Below are 25,983 nucleotides of genomic sequence, written 5' to 3' on the forward strand. Positions count from 1 at the left end.
TGCACTTATCTTATTTTAATCAAAAGGAGAAGACAGCCTTTCAGTTCCTTTAACATTTAACTTTCATTTTTTCTCCTTCATTTTCAATGTTCCATGCTTATTTTTTTATATTTACACTTTATTGTACTCAGAACATGTAAAGAACCTTGTGTTGTATCATTTTTATATGAAAAGAACTGTACAAATAAAGCTGATAGACAAATTGTAAGTGTTTTATAATGCAAGAGCTTTTCTAACTTTTACTATTTGTACAAAATGTTTCGTCAAGATAAATTTGTCATGGAAAAATATAAATGACCTATTTGGAAATTCCATAACTAAAGTCTAATTCAGAAATTGGAAAATGCACTGAGTGGGACATCTGGCTGTTCTCTCTCAGCACAATTGAGAGTCACACATCATTTCCTTCACATCGGTAAATGCTAAGCTGCCAAGCCTGTGCCTTTTCTCCATTTATATTATAGGAATGTGTTTAAACAAGCAGTTCAAGGCCATTGATACTGAATATAAGTCTAGGTTGGAGATCACAAAATAAATTGTTTAATTGTTTTTTTTTTTTTAACTCATAAATCCATAAGAAATCTACTGTTACATCTCTACCTCTGTGTGTTCTGCAAAAACTAAAAATAAAAATAAAAAACTAAACAGGGATAATCTTGCCATTCAATATAAATCTAGCAGGTTCAAATTTATAAATTTGCAGGGTTATTTATACAAGGGTAGTTACAAAGAAAATTGGAAGTTTAAAAAAAGTTGACTTTTATTTGCAAAGAAAAGTGTTTATGAGGGCTTAATATAATAAAACTTTCTTTTGTTTAGAGTTAAAGAGATCAAATCAAAAGTAAAAGGCAACTGCCAACGTACAAGGAAAACGGTTGGAAATGATAATTAAAAATCCTAAAACTATGTGAGTATCTCTCAACCATTCTGCTCAAGGCTGTTCATTTTGCTTTACAGTTTAGGCTTAATCCTTGCATCTTTTTTCACAGTGTTATTGCATTCAGTAGCCTCTAGCATTTCAAACATCTATGTGCTGCCCAGCTAAGGCTTGTGAAAAATACAAATGTGTGGAACATTTAAGGGTGAAAGGGGGGGTGGGGGGTACAATGCTACAGCAGCAATGCAGCAGCAAATACAGCAGAGCAGTTTGGAGTTCAAGCTTTTTTCTAACTCCTGACCCATATGCTGCTTTCCACTATCCTTTATGAAGACAAGTAGTTCCTCTTTTTCATGTATATATAGGTATAGTCTTCCTGCAGCACTGATTTAGATTGTTAATAATAAAATGAATAAATTAGTAGTCACAGAGCTCAAAAAAAGGTTTCTTTGTATTTTTTGTCTTCACATCAGTAGAATACATAGTCTGCATATATGTTGATTTAGGGAAACTTTCTTTGATAGAAAACAATTCAGGCTGAAGCAACAATGATTTTTGAAGAGGAAAAACTGGACACGTTGGAGAAGTGGCTTGTGGTTAATGATGTGTTCACTTATTGTTGATGGATAATGTCAAAGCAAGAACTAATTGCCTGGACTGTTGGCTCATTAAGCAATGCACAACGCACTGTCAAGGGTTACTGTCTACACATCACGCTGAAATTGCTTCTTTGTCAAAACATCTCCACATTGCTCTGTCTGCTGCTCATTCTGATGTCAGCCTTTGCCCTTAAAATCTTATTTGTGTTTCAGAAAAAAAAGAAAAGAAAAAAGCAGGAAAGTTTTCTTTCTTTAATTGCCCATGAAATTGGAGAAAATCAAGGGGGGTGGGTGGAAAATACAAAATAAAAGAAGCTGCAGCGCGTATCTTGATGTTGTTTAATTTGAAAGGAACCAAAAGGAGCTTGACGTACTTTGGTCGCCTCATCATTGTCTTCATATTTTCAAGCAAAAATCCATTATAGCTGTTCTAGTTTCCAAAATTTGGCATGAATTGTGTGTTTTAGCTCAGTCCTGTCGCTTTGTTTTGGAATTCCTTAAAATTTAAGTGCAGTCTTGGCATCCAGTCACTGTCTATGTTGGAGAACAAAAGTCCACCACTGACATCTTTGTCCTCAGAACACTTCACCAATGCCTGCATTCCAAAGCAGAAGAAGTTTAAGTAAGGTGGACTGCCCTGCCTTTGCCAGTCAAGCCTGTGCAGACATTTGTTACATGAAAAACACCTAAACTAATTAGGATGACTGATGCTAGGAAACAGTATAGAATTCTTGTAAAGAAGAAAAATGCAGCTACCAGATGAAAAAAAGCAATGTTGATTGGAGCTGTGTTACAAAAACACAACAACCTTTTAAAATTAAAGCAATTATAACTTAAAAAATGCAATATTGACATCAAATCCTAGAGCCATTTTCCAAAAAAGTTATTCTTGAATTTTATTTTTTGTTTTTTAAGTTAATAATTCAATGAATAAAAGTTCATTTTTTCATTTAGTTTGCATCACTAACTATGTGAAAATTGTTCTTTTAGACCTATACAAAATTGATTTTGACCAACTTCATAGACCCCTTTTGATGAAAATGGTATTTTTGGTGTTTTCAACATGTTCTTGTGGTATTTTTGCCATTAATGGAAGGCGTATATGAAGAAAATTAAGATAAAATTGCATTAATGAGTATTTATGTATTTGAATCATCGTGAATCAGGTGCAGACGCAAAAAATGCCATGGGAAAATACAATCTGCAGCCCATGACCTCCCTGCTGTGCTCCATTCTGATGCATCCACTTGTACACAACTAGATCCATGTACGACTTTTTTTTTTCCTTGTCTGAGGTGGCATCAGCCTCAAAAACTGTACGGCTGAATAGCTCCAACACTACTTGCCATTTTTGTTGGGGTTGTGAGAGGCTGTGAGCTGGCATGAGGGCGTGTAAACAGATGAATTATGGGGAACTGGTGGCGGGCTTGCTCAATGCCAACAGTTCTACCCACAACTCAGAGGGAACTTTCTAATGAACTCCTGTTCCTCTGCAGAAACTATGTCCTAGAAAATGACACAGGTTTTTTGATTTTGCCTAAAAACTGCATCATCATAAAAAAGTCTGATAGGAACACTTTAACATTAGATCAAAAGATGATTGGAGTGAGACGTATCCAAAGAAATAATCCATATTTTTTTTATATCAGGAATCAAATCTTGAACTTGCAAATTGAAATCAAATTGATTCGATATAACCCAGCCCTAATGAATGCAATGACATGAAAGGCGAGTTTTTTTACATTCTTTATTTCTCCATTCATTTTCTTTCTTCATCTTTTCTTTGACTCACTGAAGTCACCTTCACACTGTCCTCAAATAAAGCAGTTTGCTCATCTTTGCCCTTCGCTCTCTGTTCATTTATTTTGCACATGAATACTTCCCTGCCTCTGGGCTATACTTCTGTCTACAACAACCTCACCATCCTCCTCTGAGCATCACCAGACTGTGATTGGTAGATGTGGACGTTTGTATCGAGTTCTCGTAATAGTAAACTGGAACTAAAAAGGATTGAAAAGGGACAAGAGGCAGTAAAGGAACAAAAGCAATTCATCAGAAGCAGATGAGAAAACTTTGAAGGCTAAATATGTAAGGCAGATATTGTGAGAAAGGGAGAGAAAAAAAATCTATTATGGGATCTATGCAGAACCTAATTGGGTCAGTGGCAAAAAATGTGCCGCTGCTGTGTTTCAAGAACTGGTGGAGGGGGAACAGTAACAGCAGGAAGCCATGTAACTCAACCTCATAAAAGATAAAAAACAAGAAGAAGAAAAAAAAGTAACCTGCAACCTCCTGAGTTGTGTTTGTAGCTCAACTAAAGCAGACAGAGGCTTAAAGCAGCTTCTCATCTGTAGGTGAGTGGGATTCACTTGTTCCATCGAGGGGAAATCTGGAAAATATCGAAATAAAGAAATAAATATTTCACAACTTTTGAGAGTATAATTAGGTCTTTGGATCATTGCTTTTGATGGGATTTAGTCTTTCTTTACAAGATGTCACAGTCAGTTCATTTATTAGGGTTTTCTCTTTTGGTGTGATACCTTCAGAGTTAAAGCCAAGTAAAGGTTGGTGTGTGGGATATCAGTCTGTATCAAAACAACCTTGAGGGGAAGAAACAGTGAAGCTATAACTGATGTGATGAAGGACAAAAGTGGAAGGCGAGCTTAAAGAAAATGAATGAAGGTAAAAAAAAAAAAATAGGTGATGTTTTTCTTTTTCTTTTCTGGGTATAGAAACCATTTGGGATCTTAAAAGGAAACGTAAGATCGGAAAAGAATGATGCACCTTGACAGAACAGCAGTCCTTGCCGCCACCACCAATGTTCCCCCCCTGCCTTCTCCACCCTAAAATAGAGTGATGTAGAGCTCAAGCAGCACCTGTGACACAAACTGTCAGCCTGGAGGAGCATTAGCAACATGCCACCTGTTAAGAAATTGCGCTCCCAAACATCCCATTGCATCTTATATTCATCTAGCTTCCTTTGACTGACATCGATTCAGATGCGATCACTACAGCTGACTGATTCATGTACAGAGTTCCAACTGCTCTAAAGTTATTTATCCACCCATCCATTGTCTATACTTATTCCTGTTTAGTGTCACAGGGTTGCTGGAACCTATCCAGCTATTGTCAGGTGAGAGAAGGGACAGTTTTCCAGTCCATCACAGAGACAGACAACCACACATTCACATTTACACCTAAGGGAAGAAAAGTTAAGATTCACCAATCAACCCATTAAGCACAGTTTTGGACTGGAAGGATCCCGGATTGTCTGGCGAAAACTCACGCATGCATGGAGAAAGAAAAAGCGAATTCCATACAGAAAGGACCCAACCAGGGCACTTTTGCCTTGAGGTTAGAGCACTAACCACTACACTGATGTGCAGCAGCCTCAAAACAATTATTTAATGGGGAAAAAATCACACTGTGTTCTCACGAGGAAACAGTCTGTGGCTGCAAATCAATACAAATATGACAGACCACTTTGCTTGAAGAAAGACCATTATATGTATAGGTTTTTGGTACTGTAGCTTTTCCACATTTACCTCCAGTACTAATTTTTTACTGCTCGTATTGTTTATTGTTGCAATCTTTTTCGATGTAAGAAAAGATAAGAAATGGATTTCAGGCTGGAGTAAAATAGAATAATTGTGTTTAAAGTTTGCATTTCCTGCGTTTTTTGTTTATCTTGTAGGACTTTTTCATGAAACTAAGTAGCACCTGTGGCTGTCAGCACACAAAAAGACCAACTGGTTAAGCTTAGTGGATGCTTAATGCTGTAAAATGTTGACTTGTGCTACGGTCACATATCCCAAAATGCCACTGCGCGGTGACCTAAATGCAAGTTTGACAGCAAATTTGGCAGGAGGTTTTAAGCAAAAGTTAAAATTTTACAGCAATCATCGGTCAGTGGCAGCCAGTCAGTGCGAGGTCACATGATGGCATTGCAATGACAGGCAAAATGGCCCACTTTTTAGTACCCCCAGGCTACCGCGCAGCTGGTGGCACTTGATATGGACGGCCGCTGCGCCCTGCGTGACTGTACGCCGCCTCACTGCCGTTGTCTATATTCATGACCATTTTTTTTTTAAATCACATGAAATCTGAAGATTCTGCCGATGCCCCCCCATTGCAAGATGACAGTTGTTTTTGTGACCGTAGCCTTAACGTCTAAATACTAGGGATTTAAAAGATACAGATGTGTATTGAAAAACCGATCAAGAAACAGGAATAAAAGCATTATCAGTTAAAAACACGGATACGAACAAGATTATGTAAAAATGTATAAAATCGACCGGGAAATAAATAATCTGTTTTTGGCAAAATGTCAGTTTCTGTTCCTGTTGTGTTTTCTACTGTCTGCCTCAAAAGACATTTAATCACAAGCATTGTTCTACCAAGTCGAGTTAATAATAATTAGGTGAAGGTGAACCACATGGAGTTATGTGTACTGGGCGCAATAATGAATGGAATAGAATAGAATAAAATAGAGATTCACTGTCATGTGCACAGTGTACACTGACATACGAAACTTTGTTCCAGTACAACCTGAACAAGAGCAGAGATACAACAGAAATACACACATACAGTTCAAAGTTAGATTAGGTGCAGCCATGTTAGGCACAGACAACAACACACTACAGGAGGGTCAGTGGGTGGGGGGGTGCCTGTGGATCAATCCAAGTGTGCAGCGGTGAGGCACATCTCCAGACATTGAACAGCAGAGGGAGTTAGTAGTGGGAATGCTGAGGTCAAGAAGAGCAGCAAGTGTCATCCTTTGCACACAGCTGTTCTTTACACTCTGTAGAAGCAAATATGTTTTGGTAGAGCCAGGGGCAGCAGACCTCAGCTCATGAAGAGAGTCTGATTAGATAAAATTCTTCCGGGGACCAGCAGTTGATGTTTAACTAGTTGAGTTCTTGACTGGTCTTGCAGATTTTGAGACAGATTTTGCTCCAAAAGTGGGCATTTAGACCAGTCTTCCCTTGATTCGGGCAGACACATGCTCCAAGTTGGCATCCATCTTGTGCACAAGTTCAAGGGTTGTGAGCACCCTGCTTAAGTGGGTAAGACGAGCACAGTGCTTTTGATCCGTTTCTCACTGTGAGTCTCTACTCCCCGAAGGATCTTTCCACAGAGCTTGGACAGCTCCTTCTGCTCCCATACTGACCGATGAATTAAAAATTCTCCGATTCCAATTAGAAGGAATCCAATTACCAGAAATCCGAATAGGTACGTATCTTCAAGATCTTCCACAGACAGTTGGGCCAGGCACGCCAGCCTCCACTTGCCCCGCAGATTGTTGGTGTATCCAGCCACAAGGGTTCCGTCTGGGCAGGAAGGGTCCGCTTTCCCGTTCCTTAGCGTGGAAAAATCTTTGTCGATCAGACCAGCTGATCAGATCCATATTCAAAGTGCAAAAACAGAAGTTGCAGAAGGATAAAAAGGTGCAAGCTCTGGGGCAGACAAGACAAAAAGCTTTGGGAATGGGCTGACACAGGAGGAGCAAGAGGAAAAGCGTCTGTCCTCTGCGAGAGTCAAGCAGAATAAACATGTGATAACTCTTTTTTTCTTCACAGCATTGCAATCAGTTTGACGCTTTTTTTTTACCACAAAGAACAAAACAGTCAAAAAGACCCAAAATATCAAATATTTGTGTTATGTCAAAGACATTTTGTTTTTGTTGCTTAACGTACTAAGTGCCAGTAAGAAAGAAAAATTTAGTTTATTTTCTGAAAGACATTTTCATGTCTAGTTTTAAATGCAAAACAAACAATAAATATCTAAATGTATCCATATAGGTAAAAGAATTGGACTGCGTTGTACCACCACAAAATGAGTTTAAACTTTTAGATATGAATTTGTGGACCATGTATTAAAATACTTATTGAATCATGTGAGAGGGAAAGACATATACTCTCTGGCTCTTACTTCTTGACTAGTGAGACATAGTACATTTTTTCATGTTACACCTTTTTACACCAAGGGATGTGTTGTCAGTTTTTAACAGCTTGTATGCTATTTAAATGTCTTAATTTTTTTCTATGTGCAACCTAATAGATTATCTTAACAATTTAAAAAGGGCAGACAACCTAATCAAAAATTCAAGACATGTCAGCACAAAATCTAAAGTGTGCGTGAAGATTGAATCAATAATTCTCTTGATCTTTATCTGCAGGTATGTCTGCATTTTCCTGTCCTCCAGGGGCAAATGTTAAAGATGTCAGCATGGAGAAATGTTACTGTATGTAAATAGAAGTCTACTTAATCTAAAAGTTAATAGCTGATTGAGAGTAAACAGGCTGAAGCTTGCACTTAATGGAAAACCCACTATGCTTTGTGTTCAAGTAATGGGAGGAGATTATCTTGCCTTGCACAGGAGTAAAATGAATGCTTCTACATGAATTGCCCCAGGCTTTGCCATCCTTCCTTCCCATCTCTTACAAACTTATTTTGGATGCTCACTGTTCATATAATCTGTGTACTTTAATATTTCTGGCATAGAGTCAGGTTTAGCAGATAGACAATTTTATTTAGTTTTATTAATTTATGCATAAATTGCTGTTATTTTTTCATTTTTTGGGTTTTCTTACTTAACAGAGTGGTTTCATCACTTTGACATCCTTATTTTTCAAGGCTAGCGCTGGGTATTACTGGCAAAACACTGAATCAATTCAATTTTGATTTGTTAGTTCACAATTTACTAAAATAAACTGGGAAAAGTTGCAACTTTTGTTTAAAAATATGTGAATTCTGTTTTAAAAACAAATTGATGCCATAAAAGAGTACAAACTACATATCAGAGGAAAACTAATTTATGAATTTAATAAATTGATTATAACTTTTTAAAGTAAAAATTCATATTGATTAATCAAATTTTTAAAACCCCTTTTTGCCATTTGTCAATTTTGTCCTTCTCATTGCATCTTGTTTTTTTTTTTTCTTACTGCAAGCCGACTTTTCCTTGCTTTTTTCATGCTATAGAAAATGTCACACATAATACAACATCCCTCTGACAGGCAAAGCAATGTTTACCCTTCAGCAAGATTATTATCACAGCAGCCGTCCCCAGACTTGACGATGAAGCACATTTGCATGGGACTCTTCTCCAGAACTCTTCATTTCAACATGGTTAGAGTACAACAGAATCCAGTCAGAGCTTCCTAAGGATCACAATGCCTTACAGTGTCGCATTTCATATCCCAACTCTGCTGGTTGGCTCAACTGTTGTTTACTTTGCAATTGGAGATAATTCATTTTACACTGTTTGGTGGACACCAGTCTGTTTTCTGGAATACAGGACTTTGTTTAACCCTTTAGCTGTCTGCTATACCAAACCCTGTGAGGGCCTGTAAGCTATAGTGGTAGAACCTGTACACAGAGAGTAGGGAGGGGAAGGGGGACGGGGTTGCTCTGTACCAACGGTCCCACCCACAACTCAGAGGCAGAAACTTTGTCCTTGAAAAACAACAGATGTTTTTTATTGAATTTTTGAAAAAAAACTGCTTCATCATAAATTAAAGACAACTGGGAATAGTTGTTCATAGATGTTAAAATGTATCACCTTATACAAAGACAGAAACTGAACTACAAGAGGAGCACTTATTTCCACTACAGCACTTAGATCAGAAAAAATGCATACATGCATGCATTATTATGTTATTTTTAGTTCAAAAATCCATTCTTTTAAGATTCATAAAAGGATTATGTTAATGTGTGCAGTACCTCTAATAGAATGTTGGTATTTTACCATCACTTTTTAAGCAGGTACTTTGTTAATATTTATAATGCAGCTGGAGGATTTTCGTAATAATTTAAAAAGTACTTTCCTTGATTATGTTTGATTGGCTCTGTCAAAGTCTAAGTAATCTCTGGAATTCACTGGGAAACCATAAAGATGTAACTGTGTTTTTGTTTTTACTATTTGGAAACATGAAGAGCCTTTAAGAGTTTTGAGAGGTGAACAGGTCGGCTGTGCTTTGTAGCTGAAAATGTTCTAACTCGACGTGTAGTTACTTAGTTTCACCCACGCATACACCTTTATTAATTGTGTGCATCATACAAATCGTTGGGGATCATTTCGTCTCAAACCAGTGAAAGCAGATTCTCCAGGTTAAGAAGAACTGTTTAAAGTTAAATGGATCTGCAGCAGCAAACTGATGATTTATCTTCAAAAGTCATTTAGCCTCTATCTTCTTCTGGAAAATTAATTAATGTAATGGGCTGTTAACGCAGTATTAATGAGACGCTGCTGTCTTTTTAATGGAGGAAAAAGAAGCCCAAAGTAAATGTATGCATTTACAAATGGATGAGCATGTGGCCTCCCCCAACATTCCACTACCCATCTATTTTTCACTAACTGACTATTAATTTAATTGGCTAAGCACTTTGGTTACTATGGTTACTTTTAATATTGCAAACTTGCTGAAAAAGTGTTTGTTTCTGTAATGGCCCTCAGATCAGACAGCCTTCATTAAACTAATAGTTCAGCTTCAGTTTGATGGCTCCTTTAAGCATCAAAAACTTTGTTTGTTGTTGTCTTTTTCATGTTGTTCAGGGATCATGTACACCCTGTTTTTGAGCAGCAGTGGAGAAGTGATTATTTGTGGGGGATTTTTGCCACAGAACCAGAAATTAAACACATCAAAACATTTTACAGAACAAAGAACAGCTGAAACTTGAGTGAAAATAGTCCAGTGCAAAATAGCTATCTGACAACAAGAGACCAGATCTTAAAGCTTTCAAATCATTGCAAACCACCATCGTTGGATTCAATTTTTCATCCATCCAACCATCTTCTCCTGCTTTTTTGGAGCTGGGTTGCAGGGACAACAGTATAAGTGTACATACAGACCAAAAGTTTGGACACACCTTCTCAATTAAATGAATGGGAAGGTGTGTCCAAACTTTTGGTCTGTACTGTATGTATGCTCAGACTCCCTCTCTATACATACATTTTCTCCAGTTCTACTGGTTGAAAACCATTGACTATATTGACTGAACAACTGTGATGTCGCTCATAGAAAATGACTTACTTCTGGCTAAAACAAAACAAAACAAAGTCATTTTAGTTGCTATTTTTTTGCAATATGGATCCCACCATGTTGGAGCCAGACAATGTCAGTACGCAGTTATTGGTCTGTCTGAGTCAATGTTTCTATGGCAACCACTCTCGACAATCAGGAGTGAGCTTTTTGGCAGTCCACACCACTTTTACATTTGTCAGACATGGTAGCCTGCAGGCACCACATGTTGAGGCATCGGATTGGCCAGTTTACTCCCTGTCCAAAGTACAAGGGGGGAGGGATCATTCAGTTCAGGTCTCACATACAGTCAATTAAGAAAATCAAAGGTGTTCCCGAGCTAGCTGAGAGACACAGTCTGTTTTGTAGATGATGTTGTCCTGTTGGCATAATAGAATCAGGACAGTCATTATGTACTGGGGTGATTTACAGTCAAGTGTAAAGTGGGTGGAATGAGAAATAACACCTTGAAGTTTGAGACTGTGCTTCTCAACTGGATTAATTGGCTAAATTCATGAATATTTGTTGTCAAAGTTGTTAACAAAATAAAAATCTGTTTAGCAGCTATTTCAAGCATCAGCAACTAATTTTAAAAACAAGTTCAAAAGTTGAACTAATTTAACAAATTAGAAGGGATATAAAGGAAATGATGATGCTATTCCCTCTCTGGGTAAATGGAAAGCTCCTGGCCCAAATGTAAGCATCTTGGGGTCTTGTTTTATGAGTGACAGGAGGATGAAGTGTGAGATTGACAGGTGGATAGGTGCAGCAGCTGCAGCAATGCAGTTGCTGTATCGATGGTGAACAAGGAACTGAGCCAAAAGGCAAAGCTCTCAATTTACTGGTCAATCTATGTTCCTACTCTCGCCTTTGAGTCATGACCAAAAGGATAAGATCCCCTAATAGAAGCAGAGAAGATGAGCTTCCTCAACAGAGTGGCTGGATGCTCCCTAAGAGATAGTGTGAAGAACTTGGTTGTACGGAGCTTGGAGTAGAGCTGCTGCTCTCCCAAAATAAGGGAAGCCAGTTAAGGACTCTCTACCATATCTTTAGGATTTTTTTCTGGACTCCTCTCTGGAGAGGTATTCTGGACACGTTCCACTGGGAAGAGGCACCAAGGAAGACTCAGGGTGCATTAGATTGAGCAGAAATGCCAAAAATATGTGATCTTTGATTTGATTAGGGCAGTTTCACATTTGCCCTTGTTTGGACCAAAAACCTACCTCCACCTGAACCAGTCACACAGTCGCTCATTTAGGAGGTAGTATTCAATGGAAAAAGCACTGTGGAAAATCACATTAGGAGGAAATCCAAGCTAGAGTGTAAAGTGCTTTCATTCAAATTTTCCAATAAACAACACAGCCTCTTAATAATGACAATTTTAGTTTCTTTCTTGATTCTGTCTCTTTGAGATATACATATGATCAAAATTACAGGCTTCTCTCATTTTCTTAAGTGGCAGAACTTGCATATTGGTGGCTGACTAAATACTTTTTTTCTCCTTTGTATATCACTTACTCCAGCAGAGAGACTGATGTTAAATTTGACAAGAATGTCATTACAGACATTCTTTATTTTCTATCACTATCTATTGTATCTATTATTTTCTCTGTAGTTTGGCTTTTCAACCAGGTCATGTACATCAATCAACATGTAGGTTTAAAGCTGGTAATGACATTTTTCAGACCGGTTTGTCAAAGTATTTCATAATAAGGGGGTTGGTTGCAGTTGGAATCAGTCATTTGGCACATGAAATATGAAATCTGAGGAAGAAAAGTGTAAAAAACTCCTGCACTATAGTTGAAATATGTCATAAATCCCTCCAAGGCAGTCAGTCATCTAAAACCTTCAACAGACTTTTAACACTATCATTGGTCCTCCTTGAAGAAGTCCCTGTTGCCCTTTAAGTAAACTTCACGTCATGCTCCTTATTGATAAAGACATGACTGTTATGATGTAGCTTCATGGTGGTAACCTTGAAGTGGGAAAAGTCATTGACTTCCTGTGGTGATGAAGTACCTGGTAGCAAAGATATTTCTACAGTAGGTCTGTGGGAAGTAATGTCGTCCTATCTTCATCTCTGCTCATCTTCGTTAAACCAGATCCTTTCAACCAAACCCTTACCTGGCTGAACACAACATTAAACAAGCAATAACTGCATTGCACTGCAGAAAAATGCAGCATGGAAAGTTCATTTATCTTATTTTGTTTGTTCCCTTTCAGGGTCACGGGGCTGCCGGAGCCTATCCCGGCCACCTATGGGCGAAGGCAGGGGACACCCTGCAGTAAGGAAGGACCGAGCCAGTGTCCCAGGAACCACAGCACAACGGCAACAACAACTACCTCCACCAACACCGGTCAATGACTTGGATCCAGCAGCACCAGCACAACAACCACCTCCATCTAAGGACTCAGCTGTACCAGCATCACAACAACCACCGCCAGCTAAGGACCCAACCGCAGAACCACAACAACAACCACCAGATTTGGCCCCAGAAATACCACCATCTGACCAGCTCTGGGCGCCCCCTGCTACATCTACTCCCAGTGAAGACTCACTTTCCTTTTCATCCCCCCCACTTTCACCCATGGCCCTACCTAGCCATTTTGATAGCCTGATTAAGTCAGGAATTAAGATGGCTCCCCTAACACCTGTGAGCCTCACACCACACAGGAGCTCTCCTACCCCTCCAGCGCCCCCTCCACATCCTTCACCCAAAGTCCCTCCAACACGTCCTTCATCCAAAGCCCCTCCAACACGCCCCCTCCGTCGTTCACCCAAATCCCGTCCAGCTCCCGCTCCTCCTGCTCAATCACCCAAACTACCCTCAACTCGACCTCCCCTGCGCGCCTCTAGACGTGCTATCCCCCAGAGCTAGGATGAAACGGGCCCCCAGTGTCCTAGGAAAGGTTATGTCAAACTGGGGCCCTGTGATGAACAGCTTCCTTCTGGTGCTATACCTGTAGTTGCACCACGTAGAATGCAAAAAAGGGCAGTTAGACTGTCCAATCACAGAAATCTAGTTGATATCCCTTGCAAGAAGGTTTTGACCAGTCCCAAGGAAACTAATCTTAAACTTGCTGCACTCAATGTCAGATCTTTATGCAACAAATCATTTTTAATCAATAACTTTATCTCTTCTTTTAATCTTGATTTTATGTTTTTAACTGAAACATGGCTTGACAAAAACACAGGAAACATAGTTCTAGTTGAATCAACTCCCCCAAACTACAAACATGAATCGGAAATACGAGAAAATAAAAAGGGTGGAGGCGTTTCTGCACTGTTTAGAGATAATATTGCAACCCGCAGACTATCATTTGGTGTGTTTTCATCATTTGAGTATGTGTCCTTTAAGATTGAGTTAAAACAAACTCCTCCCTTACTCTGCATAGTTATGTACAAACCTCCTCAGCACAGCCAAAGTTTTATTGATGATTTCACTGAAATGCTCTCAGTTGTGTGCACAGACTTTGATGGTCTAGTCATTACAGGTGATTTTAATGTTCATGTTGACAATGTCAATGACAAAAATGCAAAAGAGCTCAATGCTGTCCTTGAAACCTTTGATCTAATTCAGCATGTGAGTTGCCCCACCCACAACAGAGGGCACACTCTGGACCTGCTCATCACAAAGGGGGTTAATATTCACAATGTCAGTGTGGTTGATGTCGCCCTCTCTGATCATTTCTGTGTATTCTTTGACCTGTCTGTTGCTCCCAAACCACCGCCTGGCCCTGCAGTTGTCCAAAGGAGACAAATAAATGAGAGCACTAGGGCACAGTTTGTAGAAATGATAGACCTTGAAAACGCCTCTGGTGCCAATGTTGATGAAATGCTGAATTCTGTTACTTCTAGCATCTTGAATGTTCTGGATGCCATTGCCCCTATGAAAGTTCAATTGAGAAAACATAGACAGAAAGCTCCCTGGAGGAACGATGATCTAGTCAGGGCACAGAAACAACAGTGCCGCAGAGCTGAACGACAGTGGCGCAAGTCAAAACTCCAGGTTCATTATGAAATGTATAAGGGGGAGTTGTACGCTTACAACCAGATCTTATCCAGAACAAGGGAAAGGTACTTCTCTGAAATCATTGGAAGTTGCAGCAGCAACTCTCGTGTCCTGTTCACAACAGTAAACAGATTAACTAACCCTCCAACCCAGCTACCAATAGAATTGGTTTGCACACCTAAATGTAATGAGTTTGCTGTATTTTTTAATGACAAGGTTCAGGGCATTAAAAAAGCCATCAACTCCACAACACATATAACTATCGAACGGCCACCTACTCACTCTAAGCTGACTCACTTTATACCTGTCACTGACCAAACTGTCCAAGAGACCATCACCCGTCTGAGCTTGTCTACATGCTGCCTTGATGTGTTACCCACTAGATTTCTAAAGTCTGTCCTGAACAGTGTGTTGCCATCAATTACTCAAATAGTTAACATGTCTCTTCAATCTGGAATATTTCCAGAGGCCTTAAAAACTGCAGTCATTAAACCTCTCTTGAAGAAGAGCGGTCTTGATCCCACTGTACTGAATAATTACAGACCTATCTCTAATCTGCCATTGTTAGGAAAAGTCCTTGAAAAAGTTGTCTACCAACAGCTCACTGATTTTCTCTTATTAAACAATTCATTTGATGTTTTCCAGTCAGGTTTTAGACCCCATCATAGCACAGAAACTGCTCTTATCAAGGTAACCAACGACATCCGCCTGAACACTGATGATGGCAAAGTCTCTGTCTTAATCCTGCTAGACCTGAGTGCTGCCTTTGATACTGTTGATCATGGGATCCTTTTGCACAGACTCCAAGACTGGGTTGGCATCTCTGGATCTGCCCTAAGTTGGCTCAAGTCTTATCTAGAAGACAGGAAATATTTTGTTGAAATTGGGAGTTGTGTCTCAGACTACATGGCCTTGACTTGTGGTGTGCCCCAGGGATCGATCCTGGGACCCCTTCTGTTCAACCTCTACATGCTGCCACTAGGGCAGTTAATACGCAGTAATAACATATCTTATCACAACTATGCAGATGATACTCAGATCTATGTGTCACTGACAACAGGTGAATATGGGCCGGTGGATTCACTCAGCCACTGCCTCCAACAGATCAGTGCGTGGATGCAGAACAACTTTCTCCAGCTAAACTCAAACAAGACCGAAGTTATTATTTTTGGCCCACAGAAACAAAGAGAAAGAGTCAGTAGCTACCTTCATTCTCTGTCTCTTAAACCCTCAAATCAAGTCAGAAACCTAGGGGTAATCATGGACTCTGACCTGAACTTTAACAGCCATATCAAGTCAGTAACATCAGCGGCATTTTACCATCTGAAAAACATTGCCAAAATCAAAAACATAGTGTCAAAACCAGACCTGGAGATACTTATTCATGCATTTGTCTCCAGTAGGTTAGACTACTGTAACGGCCTGCTCACCGGCCTCTCCAAACGAGGTGTAAAACAGCTTCAGTACATCCAGAATGCTGCTGCTCGAGTCCTGACCAGAACCAGGAAGTATGATCACATTAGTCCTGTGCTCAGGTCTTTGCACTGGCTCCCTGTACCTCAAAGAATAGACTTCAAAGCAGCTCTGCTTGTGTACAAGTCTCTCCATGGCCGAGCACCAAAGTACATCTCTGACATGTTAGTGCCATATGAACCATCTCGTACTCTGAGGACCTCAGGGGCCGGCCTCCTGTTGATTCCCAGAGTCAGAACTAAACAAGGGGAATCAGCGTTTCAATATTCTGCAGCTAAAATCTGGAACAGCCTCCCTGAAGTCGTAAGACAGGCCTCTTCTGTGTTCATGTTCAAATCTAGACTTAAAACATTTCTGTTTAGCCGTGTATATGACTGAAAGGTCCTATCTGCACCTTTCTTTCCTTCCTTTCTTTTTAAATCTTTTTTTTTTTCTTCCTTTTCTTTTAAAGTAAATTTTATGTTGATTATTACTATGATGTATTGTGATTTTAATGCACTTTTCTGTTTTGTGAAGCACCTTGAATTACTTTGTGTACGAATTGTGCTATACAAATAAACTTGCCTTGCCTTGCCTGGAAAGGTTGCCAGGTTGGAAGGATCTATTCAATTTTAGCTCGGACTTGCATGAGGCAAATAATGAATTCAGTGTCAGTCATTTAAAATCCAATTAACTTTTACTACATTTGAATTATTTCTTCATGGATTTGATTTCCAACTGGAATAATGTCAACAAATACATGTGCTTTACTAAAATTGGTCACCTCTAAAAATAAAGGTTTACAATGAGCAGTGATTTGTTGAAGGTTGATAAAACTCCAAATGTACATCCATGCATTTCTGTATTGTGACTCAAGTGTGTCATGATAAAAAAAACATTTCAGTTTAGTCAAAACACTTTATTTAAAACAATTTAAAAACAAAAACAGCTTAGAATGTGTGTAGAAATGCACCAGCAAAGATCATATATATTCATTCAAATTGTAAATATTAAGGATATTTTAGGACCGTACATTTTTAATACGCCATCTCAATATATTTTAACGGAAACAAATTAATTCTTAAAAAACAAAACGCTTTTTAAACAGCACTTTTTTCCCTCCTAATTCACAATGATTTGCAAATAGAAATACTAAAAAAAATGCAATTTTAGGCTTAATTTTCTATACATATTTTCTTCATCATAAGAAAAATGCCCCAACAATGTCTTAAGAATACAAAAAATACATTTCTTCCTTTAAAAACTATGGCAGGTAGAAAACATTTGTATAAAGGCTGCTACAGGTGGGCACATTGAAGCAAACATATCTGCACACAAACACAAACATTTGCTGTTGTTATAGACAGAAAAAGTGTTCTGACTGTGACATTTCAGTGCTGGCAGTGTGCTTTTTTTCAGCGAAGTCAACATGATGAAATAATTTTCCTTTTTTATGTCAGTCTGTGCTTTTTTTTTTTTAATGCTTAGCAGCAATATTTTCTTTTGGGGTATAGTCAGCCACTGTCCCTTCTCCTTTCTCTCCATTCACATGTGTATGCTTTGCTGATGTTGCTCTGAATTTTCCTGTGTATCTGCATAACATTGGTTTGGTCTCCCCAAATGTTCGTCCTTGTCCGTCTGCCGTCCCGTCCCTGTCTCTTGCTCCCTCTTTGCACCTCCCATGCATATCTCATGCACTCCTCACCCACCCACACGTTTTCCTGGGTTCTTTTAGGAGTGACAGTACTGTATGCACAGGCTGAAAACAACTGATGAGGGGTACGTCACGGCTACAGAGGGAGGGACAGAGGAGAGGAGAAGAGGAGGAGAGAAAATGAGGAACAGAGACGGGGAGGGAAGAAGAGAGAGAGGGAGTATAGAGGGATATATTGACTCAAAGCTGGTCTAGATGCTCCATAGAGTGTGGGAGACAGAGGAGGTGAGAGCAGGCAAGATGGAGTGCTGGCACAGATGAAGATTGTCCCTCGGTAGGTTTTTGTAGATGGCTATATTTGTGTGCGGGTGTCTGTGGGAGTGTGTTTACACATGTGCTGGCATGTCTTCAAACACCGGTAATTGATGTGAGTGAGTTTGTAAGCATGGATGTGCTCATACGCACCCAAACAGTGGATCCGGCTGTTATGTAAGAGCGTCTGAATGAGCGCTGAAGATGAGAACAGTTCAGTTTGGGGTCTTTCTGTGTGTGGAGTCATGTGTCATGCTTATGTGTGTGACAGTTATCCTGTTTTTACCTGCACATTTGGAGGAAGGCAGGTGGTGATCTGAAGTTCTGCGTGTGAATCTGTCTGCTGATGTGTTTCCCTTTACTGTACTTAAGGTTTTAAATGCCAGAAGATGTGTGTGTGTGACAGGTAGCAGCATATATGGTGGAGAAGAGTGACAGCAAAAGACATGAAAGCAAAGTGAAACATTGGAATGTTTTCCTTTTGTTGTTTTATGCCTTTTTTTGGTTTTGAAGCAAAAAAATTGACATAACAGGTTCATAACAGATTGTAAAGATGATAAAATGCCAATTGTTGCATTGGCAGCCTCTTGGATGAAGAAAAAATATTGCTCTTTTGAATGATATAATATATATAAGTATTTTGAAATTGTGCAACCTAACATCTAAAAAAAAGCTCTTGGAATTAAAACTTGCCATATTTAATATTAGAGGCACCAAGCAGTCAAATCCGACTTTAAGACACCTGAAGTTTTTGCAGCATAAACTAACTGAGCTGTAGGACAAAAACCTAAAATATAGAATTATAGAAAACAAACTGTAAAAATAAACTCACAACTTTAAACTTTAAACAATCCATGCAGAAATTAAATGTTGTTTTTGAGAAATCTTGAACATAAATCCGAAATGAGCAGTGCAACAGAGGTTAGAAATTTGTGACAGATAAAGATTCCTAAAAAATTATAAATTGCAAGCCCAACAAACAAGATTTAACAAACATGGCACGTGTTTCAGCTATCAATCCTGAAACCAGATGTTTACCTTCCAGTTATAAAATATTAAAAGAAAATTTAAATTCCTGTTTGGTCAGATTTGGGCATCAACCAAGTCAGTTTTTGGCAGAAATGAATTTTTTGGGAGCTCAATGTTTGAGCTGGCAGCAGCCATCGGGAATATGAATAGCGAACATGATATTAAACCTTTTGACAAAATTAATGGTTTCCTTATCACTCCCTGGGCAGGACTGGTGACTATTATCATGACAATAGAGGAGAAGGATGTTGGGATTTGTGCCTCCACCACAGAATGCAGTTCTTAGTCACTGCGCATGTTTTCAAATGTGTCCAGGGTGGGAAAGTTCACAGTTTCTCACTTTTCAGTTTTATTTAAAATAATCTTCCAGTGAGAATTCAAAGATTGTCACAAATTTTGTGTATATTCAAAGAAAACAACACAGTTGCCATCATGTTTCCATAAATTTACTGTTATTCTAGAGTAAACACAAACAGATGAAACATTGAAGGGCATAAGTAACTATTTGGCCAGAAGTGATGTGAAATGCAACACAAATGAGTACCATGAGCACCATGGAGCCCTGAATGACCTGCTGCTGTTCAGCTGTGAGCGGTGCTGACACACTTCCATGTCACTGCTCAAAGTGGATCTCTTTTCATGTTCTTACATCCCATATTAGGCAAAATATTTTTTTTCTTTTTTGTTTTGCAAATGACGTGCACCAGGAAACAAGGTGAAATGACTTGAGTGTTGAGCTTTTTTTATTTTATTTTGTGAACTCACAAAAGAAACCCAGATTGCCTCTCGACTTTCTTTTTTTTTTGAGTGTTTGAGAAAGAAAGTAGGACAAAAGATCTTTAGCCTTATTTATTTTAATTAGGGCAAAGAAAACATAAAAATGGATCAATTTGGTTCAATGATGTTGGTGTTTGCCAACAACCAAAATGTTATGCCTCATTTAGGACCGGCTCACAGCACTCCAGTTGGGATGTGTCAGAGTCCATCTAGCCCGAAAGCACGGCGCTTTTGGTAGCTGTGATCCCTCCAGTGCCGTCTCCGGGCATTGGCTGCTGGTCCGCCTCGCAGAGGTAGCCCACAGCAGCGGATAGTGTTGCTGTCAACGTGACCCGTGACAGATCTTGAGGTCAATAGAAGAAAATAAATGCCGCCTCCTACTGTGTTTGTGTTGGCCATGCTTAAGCACTGCAGGTAAAAAGAGTTTCTGAGTGGAGCCAGGCATCCTTTGCAGCATGGTCGTCACTGCACGGTTTAACTAGTGTGATGTGAGTTAGCCTTTAGTAACGAATATGCAAAGAAGTGCGAAAGGCTTCAAATTGCATTATGTAAATATTGCTCAGAGGGGGGGGGGACGTGTGAAAGGAAGTGATAGAGAGGGATTAGAGATATAGAGCGACATCACATGTTTGTACTTTACATGCTACATTACCACTATGAGCTCAAAGTTTTCGTGTGCTAACACAATGTGTGAGTCACACTTGAAGTGCCAAAGGTTCTGTCGAACGCTATTTTGGCTTTTAAGAAGTGAGGATTGAGTCAGTGGATGAAGCACTTTTACAGTTCTCTCCAGGATGTTTGAGATGCTCCCAGACAAACTGCCTGCTGTGGCAGCTGTGAAAGAGATGGAACGCTCAAATAGAAAACCAAGATTTGACTGTGATTTTAATCTTTTTTATTCTATAACCCGTGTCCTTGTTCTCTTTAACTTATTTTCATCTCCTCTCCTCCCCACCATAGTTAAACAGTCTAGATGAGCGTGTCCAAGCCACCGCCACCGCCCTCCACCTCCCACCTAACCATCCCCCCTCCTTCTGCCTCTGCCCCTTCCTCCTCCGCCTCCTCTCCCTTGGCAACGCCCCATTCCACTGCTCCTCCCCCGCCCTCTCCAGTCAAGATTTCTATGCAGGAGCACTTTGCCATAAATGTTTGCCCGGGCCCCATCCTCCCCATCCCGCAGATCTCTGACTTCTTCCCCCGTTTCCACGATTATCCCTGCACACCACCGCCCCCTAGGGAGAAGAAAATCCTAAAAGAGGAGACCTTCAATGGGGAGACGGGCGGAGGTCACCTGGATGGGGAGAGACGAGGAGAAAACGATGGCAATGGGGAGGAGGTGTTGGACTCCGATGATGATGACAGTGAGTTCTGCGGTGTTCAAAGTCGCACATGCAATGCAGCATCACAACCAGCTCTGCAACTCTTAAAGACCCACTCCAATGAAAATAGTGTTTTTGGTGTTTTTAACATTTTCTTGTAGCATTTTTCTCATGATGGAGGACATATATAGAGAAATTGAAGCTTAAAATTGCATTTCTGAGTATTTCTTTATTCAAACCATTGTGAATCAGGAGCAGATGAAAAAATGCTGTTGGAAAAAAGCTTGTAGGTGTGATGTAGGACCTACATCGGCTTCCTGCTGCGCTCCATTCTGATGCATCCACTTGTGGACGACTGCGTCCATGCATGTACGTCTTCATTTTCCTTGTCTAAGTTGGCTTCTGGTTCAAAACTGCACAGCTGGATAGCTCCAATATTGCTCCCCAGTTTTGTTGCACCGGTAATGGGAGGTTGGGATTGTGAGGGGCTGTAAGCTACACTGTAAAAAGAATTTCCTTGATGGTACCTAAAAAAAGAAATTCATCACTTTCCAAGCATTTCTTTTGTAAATTACTGAACAAGGAGAATTTTGAGGTTTTAAAACCTAATATTATTAACTTTTTTACAGTCATAGACTTCAAGTTGAGTCAGCATAATTATTGAGGAAAACTACTTTTAAACTACTTTTATTTGAGTGGGTAGTACTTAATAAAGATAAGTTGTAAGTAGCCATTTATAATTCCTTTACATAGTCAAATGTATTCATTTCAGTGAAGTCTTAACATTTAAGTTTTGACAAAGTGAAATTTTTTGTTAGCACTTAAAATAATTTAAGAAATACAAATATGTATTTTATTTTGAAAGGATGTATTTAGTTTGCAAAGTTAAAATTTTAAAAGTACCGGTACTCTTAAAATTCCAAATAGAAGTAAAAAAAGTTTTAACTTAACAACCAACTTAGTTAAGCCTTTACATAATTGAGTTAAATTGTCACTATGGCCTATAACTATGACTATAACTATAGCCTTTAAAAAGCATCACAGATTTTTTGAGGGGTCTTGGTGGATCCCAAATCAGCAAACAATTGGTTCTTGAAAAGCCATCATATCTGTAAGAACAGGAATTCCTGATGATTCCTGCTGCATCTGCATGGCAGAGGAAAATCTTCTCCAATGTCGAATCGAATGTCTCATGCATGGCAGTTTTTGCAACTCAAGACACAAAACACAAAAGCTATTTAGAACTTCCAAGTAGTCTAAAAAAGGGTACTCATTGCAATTTAATGGTAATGCAAGACCAAAAAAAATATCTTTAGTAGAAAATACTTGTACGTTAATCAGTTTTGAATAGATTTTGAATACAAGAAAGAATAAATTACCAAGACAGCGTCTATGCACCTGCTTAATTTTCTATGTCTCATTTAAAATTAAGCTACTTGCCGGCGCATGAGGAGTAATGGACCAGACTAAAATATTCTGTCTCTGCTCCCAAAGAAGAAGCCAGACTGAATTTGACCAAGTTGTTGAAAACTTTTGCAAACTTTTCGACACACTGTGAATTATCAAAATGTGAAGGAGAGTGTAATTCATAGCTCTCATCCCCACTTTGAATTGCAGGACTTGAAATTGAAGACTAAAAGTGCCATCCAATGAATAATTTAATGTTTGTTTATAATACATTTTTGGGAATTCAACAGCATGTTGATGTTTAATGGAACATGTGATTTAGCCAGTTTATCTTACCTGTATCAGTTCAACCATCAGGTTTTTGAATGGCTGGGTAACCGCTCGCCCTTTGACACTGAACACCTTCAGAAGTTTTGAGCTGTGCCGATCCAACTCAATCATGGTTCCAGTGTACAGCGGTGCATCTTTGAAACTCTTCTTTTATCTAGGAGACATCAAAGTATCTCCATCAGTTTGAACTTTTAACATTTAAATGTGATGATATCAACCTTCCTGGAATTTACAAAAATAAAAAATGGATATCAGAACGTTATTTCAAGAGAGCTGGACATAATCCTCCATCCCATGGAGATGCACAATCTCCTCTTTCAGAGCTACAGACTGCAGAACCGCAAAGTTACAAAAGTATTAACTTACCTGAGATACTTTTAATAAAACCCATAAGTGAAAAAAATGCTTGCTTTGTTCTAGTTCTGAGCAAAGTCTATAGGCCGAGGGCATTCCTCCACTCCACAGCCAACTCCCTGAAGGACCAAGCGTCACATGATTATATCAACAATTTTCACCAATTGTGTTATAAGTCTTTATACATTTTTGCCTAAATCTTCTTACTCAACCTTAATTACAAACTATCTCCAATAAAAAAACATGGTAATGCTAATTAAATCGAATGCTAAACCTAGTAATGATAAAGACTAAAATCATTACAAAAAATGTTACTTTGATTAACCACAGTGTTAATGTAATGCTAAAGCTAACTGGCTGAGTTTAGAGAAGCTAACATTTAAAACGTAAACTGAATGTGAACTAAAGAAATTTGCTTTTTATTTTATAAGGCTTACAATATTAAACTCAAAATAAATATGACTCACAAAAACTCCACATATCTTTAATTCTGGCAGCAAAGTGCGTGAAAGCAATTCTTTTTGAGCAGAACAAGTCCAAACTAGTCCAGGTTGGTCACATGACCTTTTAGTTTTAAATGAATTCATTAAAAACGAGTTTTAGGAAATACAATTGTGCTGTAGTTCAGTGAAATCATATTTTGTTAGTAAATTTTGAGTTGCAATATTATTTAAAAAAATTACTTTTAGAGAAGCTAATTACCCACGAATATTTGATTATTTTTTTTATTTTTTTTATTTATTTTTTTGATTTATTTTGTAATAAATGTACTTAAATAGATAATGTTTCATGAACAATACCCCTTGAAGACTTTTAACAGTGTAGCAGAAGAGAGTGTAAACAAGAGATGATGGTAAATGGGAGTAGGCTTACTATACTCAGAGGCAAATTTCTAATGAACTCGTGCCACTTTGCAGAAACAATGTTTTAGAAAACGGCACAGGGAACCACTGGGAACGCTTTGACAATTGATCAAGATGATCGGAGTGGGACTTTAAGACTTTCTTTGTCCTGCTTATTCCCACTTTGATTTGCTTCAGAAGAGTTGCACAGGGTGCTCGCACAGTAATTACGGAGTCTCATGTTTTTCCAACACTGCTTGCACCTCCCACTTTATATGACAGAATAGCTCAGATGATTTATCGCACCACCGAAATAGCGGGAATGTAGTTCTTGCTCATTCACAAACAGTAATCAAACAAGACAGATCAATTCATGAGCGGCAGCGCCGCGTTTTTAAAACACCATCTGCTCCAAACATGACTCAGAACTTTTTTGTGTCTCCCCGTTTGACTGAATGTGTCTCTGCTTCTCGCTGACAGTAATTGCTGTTTGTGTGTTTTTTTTCTAGCCTATCTTGGAACGCTCGAATTCACGCTGTTATTTGATCAAGAAAACAACTGCCTCCATTGTACTATTCACAAGGCAAAGGTACACACAGTGTTTAAATTCCCTCATCTCTTGCGTAATTATCCTTGAAAACCTATTGAAAAGAGTTCTTTCGTGCTGGCAAAAGATGCCACACTGATGTTCTCTCAACCCTTCAACGGAGATGAAACTCTCATCTGCATCAGTTTTTCAGTCAGTCAAAGTTAAAACCTCAATGAAATATGGAATACGCATGCAGACACACAAAATCTTGCCCACTTCACAACAATCTTTCTGCGTACTTTGTACTGTCACACAGTGTTAATTATGTAAATCTTCCTGAAGAGCTTCTTTGATGAACAAAGAGATCTTGGAAAACACAAAAGTAGAAAAAAAACCCTGAAGACAAAAAGAAGAAGAAGGAAAAAAAAAAGCCACAGTAGAAATGATTTGACATATTCGCTGTCTTTTTCTGACCTTGTCAGCCGTCAGGGCATGATGACGTCACGTCTGACAGTACAGTATGTTTCTGACTTTGTGTGCGTCTGTGTGTCTGCAGGGCCTGAAAGCCATGGACTCCAATGGGCTGGCTGATCCATACGTCAAGCTCCATCTTCTTCCAGGAGCAAGCAAGGTCACTGCTTCAACACAACCTTAGCGCCTAATAACATAACCTCATTCAGGACCTTTCTGCCTGTCAGCACTTGCAATCAGGGATATCAAAAACATAAGAATTTCATTTTTTTTTACCTTATTTCAACCTCTTTTTGGAACTTAATGACACTATTAACCTACAAATAACACAGTTTTGTGAGATTCCACAGTTCTAATGAGTTATGTGGACGATGTTGTCAGTCATAAACTCAACAATGTTAAAAACATAATGTCTAGTAGTTTTTACATAATCAGATCCAAGCTTTACAGACACAAAACTACAGTGGCCCTGAGGTCACATCAACAAATTACTCATTGTAAAAACATTAAAGATCGAAACAGCAATTAAAAAAGCAAAACTAATAATAAAAGACAACAATATAGTGTAGGAAGGACAGAAACCAAAAAGTAAAAAAAAAAAAAACTTTTTCGAAAAACAAAAGTAATTTCCCAAAAATTCCAAATGAAATGTTAAAAAAATGAAACAAAATAAGAAACTGGAAAAGGAAGATATTATGGGACGTCACTGATTGGATTATGTCGTTTAGGTTTTTGACGAAGTTGGAAAGCAAAAGGATGTTTTCCCCAAACTGTTATAAAGAGTTAGTTGAGCAATAAATGAACTTTTGGAGTGGCTGTGGCCAGAAGCTTGAAGAAATATCTCCTGTTGAAAGATGAAATAAGGCCAAGTAATGTCTGGTTAAAAAGGTGAAAAAACTTCATCAACTAATCAGTCCATTGATGTCCTGCACCACCTACCTCTTCTGGTTTCTTATTTTCCTTCTTTTTTTTTTTTACATTTCATTTATTTTCTT

The 25,983-nt window shown here is 38.8% G+C and overlaps 1 protein-coding gene across 2 annotated transcripts in view; it reads left to right on the top strand.

Annotated features, from left to right (window-relative positions):
• The first annotated feature begins 17,812 nt into the window (after positions 1–17,812).
• Positions 17,813–25,983, top strand: part of doc2g (double C2-like domains, gamma) — a 51,817-nt gene continuing 43,646 nt past the window's right edge. Inside the window, exons 1-4 of one of the 2 annotated variants that reach the window (XM_004065859.5) lie at positions 17,813–17,952; positions 20,697–21,097; positions 24,498–24,577; positions 25,074–25,148. In XM_004065859.5, the coding sequence (XP_004065907.1) occupies positions 20,710–21,097; positions 24,498–24,577; positions 25,074–25,148 (543 nt within the window). In that variant the 5' untranslated portion in view covers positions 17,813–17,952; positions 20,697–20,709. The remainder of the gene's footprint in view (positions 17,953–20,696; positions 21,098–24,497; positions 24,578–25,073; positions 25,149–25,983) is intronic. The other variant, XM_078953078.1, reaches the window with a different exon arrangement.

The sequence above is a fragment of the Oryzias latipes genome, chromosome 1 (genome assembly GCF_053564925.1).
Source record: "Oryzias latipes strain Hd-rR chromosome 1, Olatipes_Hd-rR_3.1".
In the NCBI taxonomy this organism is placed as follows: Eukaryota; Metazoa; Chordata; class Actinopteri; order Beloniformes; family Adrianichthyidae; genus Oryzias; species Oryzias latipes.